The 10,495-nt window shown below is 49.6% G+C and overlaps 1 protein-coding gene across 2 annotated transcripts; it reads right to left on the reverse strand.

The window, feature by feature from the left end:
* Window positions 1–1,219: 1,219 nt before the first annotated feature.
* LOC123402214 lies at window positions 1,220–3,965 on the reverse strand. Of its 2 annotated transcripts, none has more exons than XM_045096105.1 (4): window positions 3,063–3,965; window positions 1,803–2,061; window positions 1,602–1,717; window positions 1,220–1,516 (listed from the first exon to the last, which is right to left on the reverse strand). In XM_045096105.1, the coding sequence occupies exons 1-4, from the start codon at window positions 3,762–3,764 to the stop codon at window positions 1,493–1,495; spliced, it is 1,101 nt and encodes a 366-aa protein (XP_044952040.1). In that variant the 5' UTR covers window positions 3,765–3,965; the 3' UTR covers window positions 1,220–1,492. The 2 variants fall into 2 exon arrangements, with proteins under 2 accessions (XP_044952040.1, XP_044952039.1); XM_045096104.1 differs by having other exon boundaries at window positions 1,803–2,064; window positions 3,063–3,870.
* Window positions 3,966–10,495: the final 6,530 nt, after the last annotated feature.

A 10,495-nucleotide genomic window follows, 5' to 3' on the forward strand; every position in this document is an offset into this window, starting at 1 on the left:
CGTTCGCGAGACCCGGCACAATCCCGGCCACAAGATTGTAACGATCCTCACTAATGGTGACGCACCAAATAGTTTAGATCCATGGATTTGATAATGGGATTCAAAGGACGGAGCAAAGGGTAAAGTTAGTGATGAATTAAAGTCAGTTCTGAACATGCCTCCCTGCACAATCTGCTGACCTCTCTTTACAAAGGCAATGCCATCTTTTCTACTCCCTCCATGTCACAATACTTGTTGTTGGAGAGAATTAGTCTAGTTCTTCTTTAATAACAAGTACTTAAGAACAGGGTACTTGTTGTTGCAGAGAACTAGTCTAGTTCTCCCTAACAAGAAGTATTTAGACGTAGAGGAAGTAGCTAGGTGCAGCCAAAACGTGATGTGGCACGTGATATAACCAGAAATGACTTGGACCTAGCTCCTTCAGTTAGTTGCATGTTGTCTACAGTTTGACTGACGGCTAACTTCATGTTGTCTTCAGTCCAGCTCATGTCCGTGACAAACACCTGTAGTTCCAATAAACCAAGCAAAATTAAATACCAAGACCAAAAGTTACGGATCGACAAACACATGTGAGGCTCCAGTAGTATCCCAAGAAGTAGCAGAGTGAGGCCGCTGCTTGCTGCTCCACATTGAAATGGTAGTCCATGGACATCTACTGCGTCCTCGTCAGCGAACACTCATCTGCGTTCACTACATACACTTATAGCAGCAGCTTCTACAATTAAAAACCACCCTTCGAGCGATGCATATATGCAATTGGATAGAAGCTGAACGTACTGAACTTCCAGCACGCCTGCACGAGCACGAACGTGTCGGCGAGGAACTCCGGTGCAGGATACGTGGAAGATGGCAACAAACTCGCAGGCCGTGAACTGAGATAAATTGCGCCATCCTGAATTCTTAACTAGAGTACTACTGTACCACCTTTTGAAACTTTAGCTAGCTCAATATCTGTGACTCTCTCGACACTTGAGGTCGTCCAATCAATCGTGTGTAGCCTAAACACCCTATGTTAACTAAACAAGCCATGCGTGCGTACATACCATGGAGAGTTGTGAGAAGATGGGATGAGGGAAGTGGGAAGAGAAGGGACGGGCGATGGCTGATGGGGTGGAAGATGAAACAGACGATTTACAGTAAACACACTGTAAGAATGCATGATAGTATACGCGGGCCTAATAATCAGTAAACGTACCCAGCAATGAGGACAAGAAAGTGATTCACGATCAGTTCAAAAAGTTCACTTGCAGAAATCAAGTTCATCCTCATTCCTGAACTTGTAACCTACAAAATTATCAAGTTTTTCGCTACACCTTTCACCCCTTATCTATATTTGTTGAAAATCGTAGCACTATATCATTTTTGCCACTATCGGTATCACACATTCAGTGACAAGCGAAGCTTTCAACTTGGCTGCCGCCATGTTACTGAACCTCCCCCGGATCGTTTGGCTGCCGACGCTTCTAACGGCTTGCTGCCGTTTACCGCTTGCTCATATCTCTCGCACCCAACAGCACTGCAATGGGAATCCATGTATAAGAGTTACCAATTCAATTCTGCAAGCCTACAAACAAATAAGCAGTGGCAAGAGAAAGTTGTACCCGTATCCAATACATAAGGAAGTAAGCTGTGGCACCACCGAGAAAGACCTTCATCACGTTTGTAGCAATGGCCGCCAGCATCCAATGGCAGAAGAACAAGACGTTCACAGTAATACCTGTTTTAACAGTAACAAAACCATTAATCCAAATCAAACAATCTTCATTTGTGGCAGAGAGATAAGAAGAGGAAAATATACATACCCAGCATTCCGAGGTGAGCAGAAATACGGGCGTAGTGTTGCTCGATCCATGACCGGCCACACAAAGTGCACGGTACGCCCATGGCAACAAGGCACCACCATGTCTGAAACACAAACTGAACCCGCCATCTGTAATCATCGTTGAAGTCGGCTTCGTCACTCAGAATCCCAGCTGGACTCATGTATGGGAGAAGGCACATGGACGCAGCAAGCGCAAACGTCTGGGTAGTGAGCCAGTTGCCCAATGGTGGCAACCAATCCTGCTGAAAGTCAGTCAAACACCAATATTACTCCAACTGAGTATCTAGTAGTACTTCACAGTAACCCTGAAAAGAAACATCTAATATACAGTAAAGTACTATGTTATCTGGTGCCATTTCATAGCAATCTATCACTATGTTATCTGGTGCCGTTTCATAACCTGAGCATGTAACACCAACAAGATTCAGAAATACACTTGCGTGATTCCAAGAGAGAATTCACAGTTCAACACCTCATCAGCACGGCGACTAGGACTATAATATGATACGACATCCTGAAAAATTTGATAATCAGTAAGATACGCATTTCCGCATCCCTCAACAAGAAACTCCTTCATCGTAAGCTCAACTGGCATAGCAACAAACTGGTGCCCAAGGCTTACATGGGTTGATAAATGAGTACGACTAGCTCGGAACCAAAGCGAGAACTTGACACACAAACACTGATCATACACCAGCTATCCGTATTTTGTTACTAACATTCCATCATCATCTGGATAAAAATAACAACTGTTCGAGACCTCAATCCGACAGACAGCAACGAGCTTCTTGCGTGGGTAAATTAGTGGGAAACAGAGCAGACTTACACTACACTAGGGACATGATGCTGGCTCTTCAAATCCAGAAAATAGTTAAAGATAGCGTAAAACCAGTTAGAAACTAGGCACGGATTGCATTGGAGGATCACAGGAAATGTCAGTTCAATAAGCAGTAGGCAAGAAGTTTGCTCAATGGAGATATCCTAGACAAGCTCTGCAGCTACTGTCAGCTTGCTCAATCGAGACATCCTAGATAAGCTCTGCAGCTACTGTCAGCTTGCTCAATGGAGACATCCTAGATAAGCTCTGCAGCTACTGTCTCAATGGAGACATCCTAGATAAGCTCTGCGAGGTAAACTCTACCAGATAAGATAGGCGTGTACGACTAGCAGTATCGCGCGTGCTACCGAGAGATCATTCAGATTAACAAGAAAACATCATGACAGATTTGAGTCCACTCACCGAGGGGGTGTTGCTGGTGCTGGGGTCAGGCCGGGAGTGGGGTGCTATCAGAGGAACAGCTTCGAGGTCCGCCTCTGGAAGCCCGCCGCCGCCGCCCGTCTCACTCTTCTTGGAGAACCGACTCGCGAGCCGCCGCCACCATCCCGTCTCCCTCGCGCTGGAGAGCCGACTCGCGAGCCGCCGCCACCACCATCCGTTGGCGCGCGCCGCCTCAGCATCCACCTCCTCGCGCGCGGCCGCATCCGCACGGCCACGGGCCGCGTCCCTGTCGCTGCACTCGTCCCGCTCCTGCGCCATCTCCGCCTCGAGCAAGAAATCCAACTGGCGCGCAGGGATGACGCGGAGGAGGGTCCTCCCGGCCATCTCCGCCTCCAGGATGCGCCGCCTGATGTCGGAGAAGGCAGCCGCATCGCCCGCGGCCGCTAGCCCGTCCAGCCGGGAGCACTGTAGCACGAGGTCGGAGATGGCCCGCGGCCTGCTGGCGAAGTCCGCCTGGGATAGCCTGTCGGCGGCGGCGCGCAGGCCGGAGCTGTCCAACTCAGAATCGTCCGCCGAGTCCGCGATCTCGCGAGCATGCTGGGCCAGCTGCGTGGCTGCGGCGGGCAGGGCGGCCTTCGACAGGGCGATGGCGAAGTTGGCGGCGCCTCCCGTCAAGAAGCGCACCGCCAGGAGCAGTGCTTCCGTCCGCTGCACGTCCTCCATGTCTCGAGGATGGGTGGGGGGCAGGGGCAGGGCGGGGCGGGGAGGGAAGACGGGTGGTTGATTTCTTGCTTAGGTTCTCGAGGAGGGCGGAGGGGGGAGAGCGGTTACTCTGGGCGGGAGGAAAACGGGGAGGGAGGGGGGAGGGGATTATGAGGGAGGTGCCTCCTCTCGGCTCTTGGCCGGAGGGCGAGGATCTTGCTGGGAGCCTAGAATTGGTGAGGGGAAATTGTACTGCTTGCTATGCTCTTGGGTATGTTGTTTCGCCTGCATACTGACACAACTTCAAGCATTCTCTTTTTTTTTTTTTTTTGCCACGAAATGGTTTCCACCTGATCAAGGTTCAAGGATTTTACTTACAGCAAGCAGTACCACAAGCTGAATTCTTGGTTCATATCTAACCCATCCTTATCGGGCGTTAAAGAAGAAAAAAATCGGTTTTACTTATCTGGGGTACGTACAACGCTGTTTAGTCAGCTGTCTATGAGAAATGACAACTAGGATTTCAGATGATGTGAAGGAGAGAGAATAAAGAGAGAGAAAATATTAGGCGGTAGAATTACCAATGATCTGCAGCGCTGAAAATCCGGTTGCTACACATAGCCTTCTAACGTTGTATGGAGTGTCGTCTGCAAAGCTATCTGTAACTGCCCCTTTGTCCGTAGATTAATCTTCAATCCTCCATACCTCCTCGGTTGTGCAAGATCAGCCGGATGCAGACCCGCCTGACGATGATGAAGGCTGCCGTGAAGTTGTCATGGACCTTCTGCCACAACTCTCTCTTCTCCAATACCTGTGACATTGCTACCGTCGTGGACATGTCATGCAGTCGGTCGCCACCGGACTCCCACCACCGTCGGCCTCGTCTAGTCTGCAACCTTTGTCTGCGGGATGAACATAGCATTGGACTAGAACGAAGGCATCGTGTGCCCTTCAGATGGTACAGAAGCGACACGTATGGTGGCTCTAATGGCCCGAGGTGGATGAGACTTTCAGCTGATTAACATATACAATATTTTCCTAATTTTAGAGTGTTACAGACAGTTAAAAAGACGGTCTATTGTACGGGGTGTTTTTCCTCTATCTAAAGGTGATGTGGAGTGTCGCTACAAACAACCCCGTTGTCTGAACCAATGTACATGCCCTAAGGGAGTAAACATTATACTCCAGCCACAACCTTCTCCCTAAATATACTAGGTCGCTTCGGCTTCAAGTAAAACTCGCGCCTCTACCACGTGTCGCCCCTTCGCCCCTGCATCTTCACCGGAGCGCCTCCCGGCGACCATCGGTCGGTCCAAAACTACCATGTTGCCTCCCTTCATCCCTGCCGCCCTTCTGCCTAAGCCCGTTCGTCCCCCGTCCTCGTCGTCGTCACCTTAATCAAGGTGAAACTCCGTCGCTGTCATCATACCCGATTTGTTGGGTTGCTTGGAACCTTCTTCATTTTATGTCGGTCAACACATCTCACCTTGATTGCACACCGTTGCAGGTCATTCGCACGCATCGCCACCCGCCGATTTGGTCTAAACGACAACGGTCCGTCGGTGCAGTACCACCGCACCGCAAGTGTTCGACGAATTGCCTAGGTGAGTTCTTTTGTTTCTTTTTGAACCTTGTCATTTGGATTGAATCTAGGCATTTGAATTGTAGATGAAGAGGTTAAGGGAGATGATCTTGGAGGACTCGTCGTCATCCAAAGAAGAAGAAGACGATGACTTTGACATTGTTTTAGGCATGATTTTCAATGATGATATTCGACGGCCTAGGAGAGGATCACAGGTTGGCTGCATACACATCAACCATGATAGAGCGAAGGGCACGCTAAGATCATGAGAGACTACATTGATTCAAAGCCAACCTACCGAGAGAAGTACTTTAACAGACACTTCCAGATGCACACAAGTCTTTTTTTTTACCATTGCAAAAGCCCTTGAAGGATATGATGACTCGTTCAAGCTCCAAAGAAATGCATGTGGGGAGATAAGTTCAAGCCATCTTATGAAGTGCACTTCGGTTCTTCGAGTCTTGGCATATGGGTGTTCGTCTGATGCAATTGATGACTACGTCTGCATTGGTGAAGACACAATCTTGGAGGTTGTTCGAAGGTTCACTAAAGCAGTGATCACTATCTTTTGCCCGTAGTACTTGAGAGCACCAACCAAGGAAAACACCTAGAGGCTGATGAGTGAGAGTGATGCAAGAGGATGGCAAGGGATGCTTGGATCACTTGACTGTATGCACTACACATGGAAGAATTGTCCTACGGGGTGGAAAGGTTAGTACAAAGGTGAAAGGATCGATATGGTTGACTAGAGGGGGGGTGAATAGGCAACGACCACTTTTTAATTTATCTTAGCAAGTTAGGGTTAGCAACATAAAGGTTCTCTAAAATGACAACAAGGAGGTGAACCTATATGATGCTACCAACTAAAAGTACTATGTCAAGCAAGAGATAGTCAATAGCAAAAGCATACACAATGTAAAGGTTAGAGATAACCGCAAGTGGAACCAATGAAGACGAGGATGTGTTACCGAAGTTCCTTCCCTTTGATAGGAAGTATGTCTCCGTTGGAGCGGTGTGGAGGCACAATGCTCCCCAATAAGCCACTAGGGCCACCGTATTCTCCTCACACCCTCACACAATGCAAGGTACCGTGATTCCACTATAGGTGCCCTTGAAGGCGGCGACCGAACCTTTACAAACAAGGTTGGGGCAAACTCCACACAAAGCTTGGAGGCTCCCAACAAGACCACGAAGCTTCACCCCAATGGAATGTGGCTCCGAGGTGACCTCAACCGTCTAGGGTTCTCAAACACCCAATAGTAACAAGATCCGCAAGGCATTAGTGGGGGAAATCAATTTTCTCTTGGTGGAAGTGTAGATCTAGGCCTTCTCAACCAATCCCTAGGAATTCAACAAGTTTGATTGGCTAGGGAGAGAGATCGGGCACTTTTGAGCTTAGGGAGCAACAATGGAGCTTCGGAGGGTCAAAGGTAGGGTTCTTGAGCAAGAAGAACCCTTTATATAGTCGGGGGGGGGGGGGAATCCAACCGTTTTCCCACTCACAGCACGAGCACAGCGGTACTACCGCTGTTGGCAGCGGTACTACCGCTACCACTCGAGCGGTACTACCGCTGCCACTCCAGCCGTACTACCGCTGGCTGTAGTGGTACTACCGCTAGCACTCCAGCGGTACTACCGCTGGCTGAAGCGGTACTACCGCTGATCCCATGGTAGTGCAAAGACACTACCGGGCCTACCACCACCAAGAAAGTCTTCGCAAAAAGTCCGACGAAGTACAACCGCTAGGAAGGCGGTACTAAAGTCCTGGAGCGGTACTACCGCCAACTTAGCGGCACTACTGTCGGGGCTAGCGGTACTACCGCTAGGCCCAGGGGTACTACCGCTAGGCCCAGCTCCAAAGTTGCTGGAGCGGTACTACCGCTAGGGGACCTTTTTGCAAGATGAGATAAACACGAGATGGGAACAACTCCAAAGTTGCCGAGAAAAGGGGATGGAGATAAAGTGTGTGCGTGCAAAATTGATTCCACCCAAATCTTTCCACTATGGATCCCCTCTTAATAGTATGACGTTCCTACGACTCAAAGACCAAGAGAATTATATAGGACACCGTGCTTCTGTTCCACGGAGGGTGCCGAATCGTCTTGTGTCGTTGACATGTAATATCTGAAAGCTTAATGCACACGATTAGTCCTTTACGGTACTGTCATCATTCACCAAAATTACTTAGGCATAAATATGCCCTAACAATCTCCCCCTTTTTGGTGGATTGATGACAATACCGGATTTGCACAGTAGAGAGCATGTGAACATAAAGATAAGTAATTGTTGGGGAACGTCGCATGGGAAACAAAAATTTTCCTACGCGCACGAAGACCTATCATGGTGATGTCCATCTACGAGAGGGGATGGTTGATCTACGTACCCTTGTAGACCGTACAGCAGAAGCGTTAGTGAACGCGGTTGATGTAGTGGAACGTCCTCGCGTCCCTCGATCCGCCCCGCGAACTATCCCGCGATCAGTCCCACGATGTAGTGCCGAACGGACGGCACCTCCGCGTTCAGCACACGTACAGCTCGACGATGATCTCGGCCTTCTTGATCCAGCAAGAGAGACGGAGAGGTAGAAGAGTTCTCCGGCAGCGTGACGGTGCTCCGGAGATTGGTGATGATCTCGTCTCAGCAGGGCTCTGCCCGAGCTCCGCAAAAACGCGATCTAGAGGTAAAACCGTGGAGATATGTGGTCGGGCTGCCGTGGCAAAAGTTGTCTCAAATCAGCCCTAAAACTCCACTATATATAGGAGGGAGAGGGGGAGCCTTGCCTTGGGGTCCAAGGACTCCCAAGGGGGTCGGCCGAGCCAAGGGGGAAGGTCTCCCCCCCCAAACCGAGTCCTACTTGGTTTGGAAGGTGGAGTCCATCTTCCCTTTCCCACCTCCTCCTTTTTTTTCCTTTTCTCTTTGATTTTTCTTCCAATGCGCATAGGGCTCTTTTGGGATGTCCTACCAGCCCACTAAGAGCTGGTGCGGCACCCTCAATGCCTATGGGCTTCCCCGGGGTGGGTTGCCCCCCCGGTGAACTCCCGGAACCCATTCGTCATTCCCGGTACATTCCCGGTAACTCCGAAAACCTTCCGGTAATCAAATGAGGTCATCCTATATATCAATCTTCGTTTCCGGACCATTCCGGAAACCCTCGTGACGTTCTTGATCTCATCCGGGACTCCGAACAACATTCGATAACAAACCATATAACGCAAATACGCATAAAACAACGTCGAACCTTAAGTGTGCAGGCCCTGCGGGTTCGAGAACTATGTAGACATGACCCGAGAGACTCCTCGGTCAATATCCAATAGCGGGACCTGGATGCCCATATTGGATCCTACATATTCTACGAAGATCTTATCGTTTGAACCTCAGTGCCAAGGATTCAAATAATCCCGTATGTCATTCCCTTTGTCCTTCGGTATGTTACTTGCCCGAGATTCGATCGTCAGTAACCGCATACCTATTTCAATCTCGTTTAACCTCATCCAAGGACCTCCTCGGTCAAATCCGATTCAACTAAAGATGGAGAAACTGACACCCGCCAGTCATCTTTGAGCAACGGAGTTACTCGTAGCGATGAAACCAGTCTCTCGTAAGCGTACGAGTAATGTCGGTCCGAGCCGCTTCGATCCAACAATACAACGGAATCAAGAAAAGACCAAGGAGGGCAGCAAAACGCACATCACCGCCCACAAAAACTTTTGTGTTCTACTCGAGAAGACATCTACACATGAACCTAGCTCTGATACCACTGTTGGGGAACGTCGCATGGGAAACAAAAAATTTCCTACGCGCACGAAGACCTATCATGGTGATGTCCATCTACGAGATGGGATGGTTGATCTACATACCCTTGTAGACCGTACAGCAGAAGCGTTAGTGAATGCGACTGATGTAGTGGAACGTCCTCACGTCCCTCGATCCTCCCCGCGAACTATCCCGCGATCAGTCCCACGATCTAGTGCCGAACGGACGGCACCTCCGCGTTCAGCACACGTACAACTCGACGATGATCTCGGCTTCTTGATCCAGCAAGAGAGACGGAGAGGTAGAAGAGTTCTCCGGCAGCGTGACGGCGCTCCGGAGGTTGGTGATGATCTCGTCTCAGCAGGGCTCCGCCCGAGCTCCGCACAAACGCGATCTAGAGGTAAAACCGTGGAGATATGTGGTCGGGCTGCCGTGGCAAAAGTTGTCTCAAATCAGCCCTAAAACTCCACTATATATAGGAGGGAGAGGGGGAGCCTTGCCTTGGGGTCCAAGGACTCCCAAGGGGGTCGGCCGAGCCAAGGGGGAAGGTCTCCCCCCCCAAACCGAGTCCTACTTGGTTTGGAAGGTGGAGTCCTTCTTCCCTTTCCCACCTCCTCCTTTTTTTTCCTTTTCTCTTTGATTTTTCTTCCAATGTGCATAGGGCTCTTTTGGGCTGTCCCACCATCCCATTAAGGGCTGGTGCGCCACCCTCAATGCCTATGGGCTTCCACGGGGTGGGTTGCCCCCCACGGTGAACTCCCGGAACCCATTCGTCATTCCCGGTAACTCCGAAAACCTTCCGGTAATCAAATGAGGTCATCCTATATATCAATCTTCGTTTCCGGACCATTCCGGAAACCCTCGTGACGTCCATGATCTCATCCGGGACTCCGAACAACATTCGGTAACCAACCATATAACTCAAATACGCATAAAACAACATCGAACCTTAAGATTGCAGACCCTGCGGGTTCGAGAACTATGTAGACATGACCCGAGAGACTCCTCGGTCAATATCCAATAGCGGGACCTGGATGCCCATATTGGATCCTACATATTCTACGAAGATCTTATCGTTTGAACCTCAGTGTCAAGGATTCAAATAATCCCATATGTCATTCCCTTTGTCCTTCGGTATGTTACTTGCCCGAGATTCGATCGTCAGTATCCGCATACCTATTTCAATCTCGTTTACCGGCAAGTCTCTTTACTCATTCCGTAATACAAGATCCCGTAACTTACATTAAGTCACATTGCTTGCAAGGCTTGTGTGTGATGTTGTATTACCGAGTGGGCCCCGAGATACCTCTCCATCACACGGAGTGACAAATCCCAGTCTCGATCCATACTAACTCAACGAACACCTTCGGAGATACCTGTAGAGCATCTTTATAGTCACCCAGTTACGTTGCGACGT

This window comes from Hordeum vulgare, chromosome 6H (assembly GCF_904849725.1).
Source record: "Hordeum vulgare subsp. vulgare chromosome 6H, MorexV3_pseudomolecules_assembly, whole genome shotgun sequence".
Classification (NCBI taxonomy): Eukaryota; Viridiplantae; Streptophyta; class Magnoliopsida; order Poales; family Poaceae; genus Hordeum; species Hordeum vulgare.

Excerpts from the sequence above, each read along its gene's own strand:
- LOC123402214 (XM_045096104.1), bottom strand. The coding sequence starts at position 3,764 with ATGGAGGACGTGCAGCGGACGGAAGCACTGCTCCTGGCGGTGCGCTTC. Across the intron at positions 2,065-3,062 it reads GCACCAGCAACACCCCCTCG|CAGGATTGGTTGCCACCATT; the intron begins GTGAGTGGACTC and ends ACTGACTTTCAG. Across the intron at positions 1,517-1,601 it reads TCCTTATGTATTGGATACGG|TGCTGTTGGGTGCGAGAGAT; the intron begins GTACAACTTTCT and ends TTCCCATTGCAG.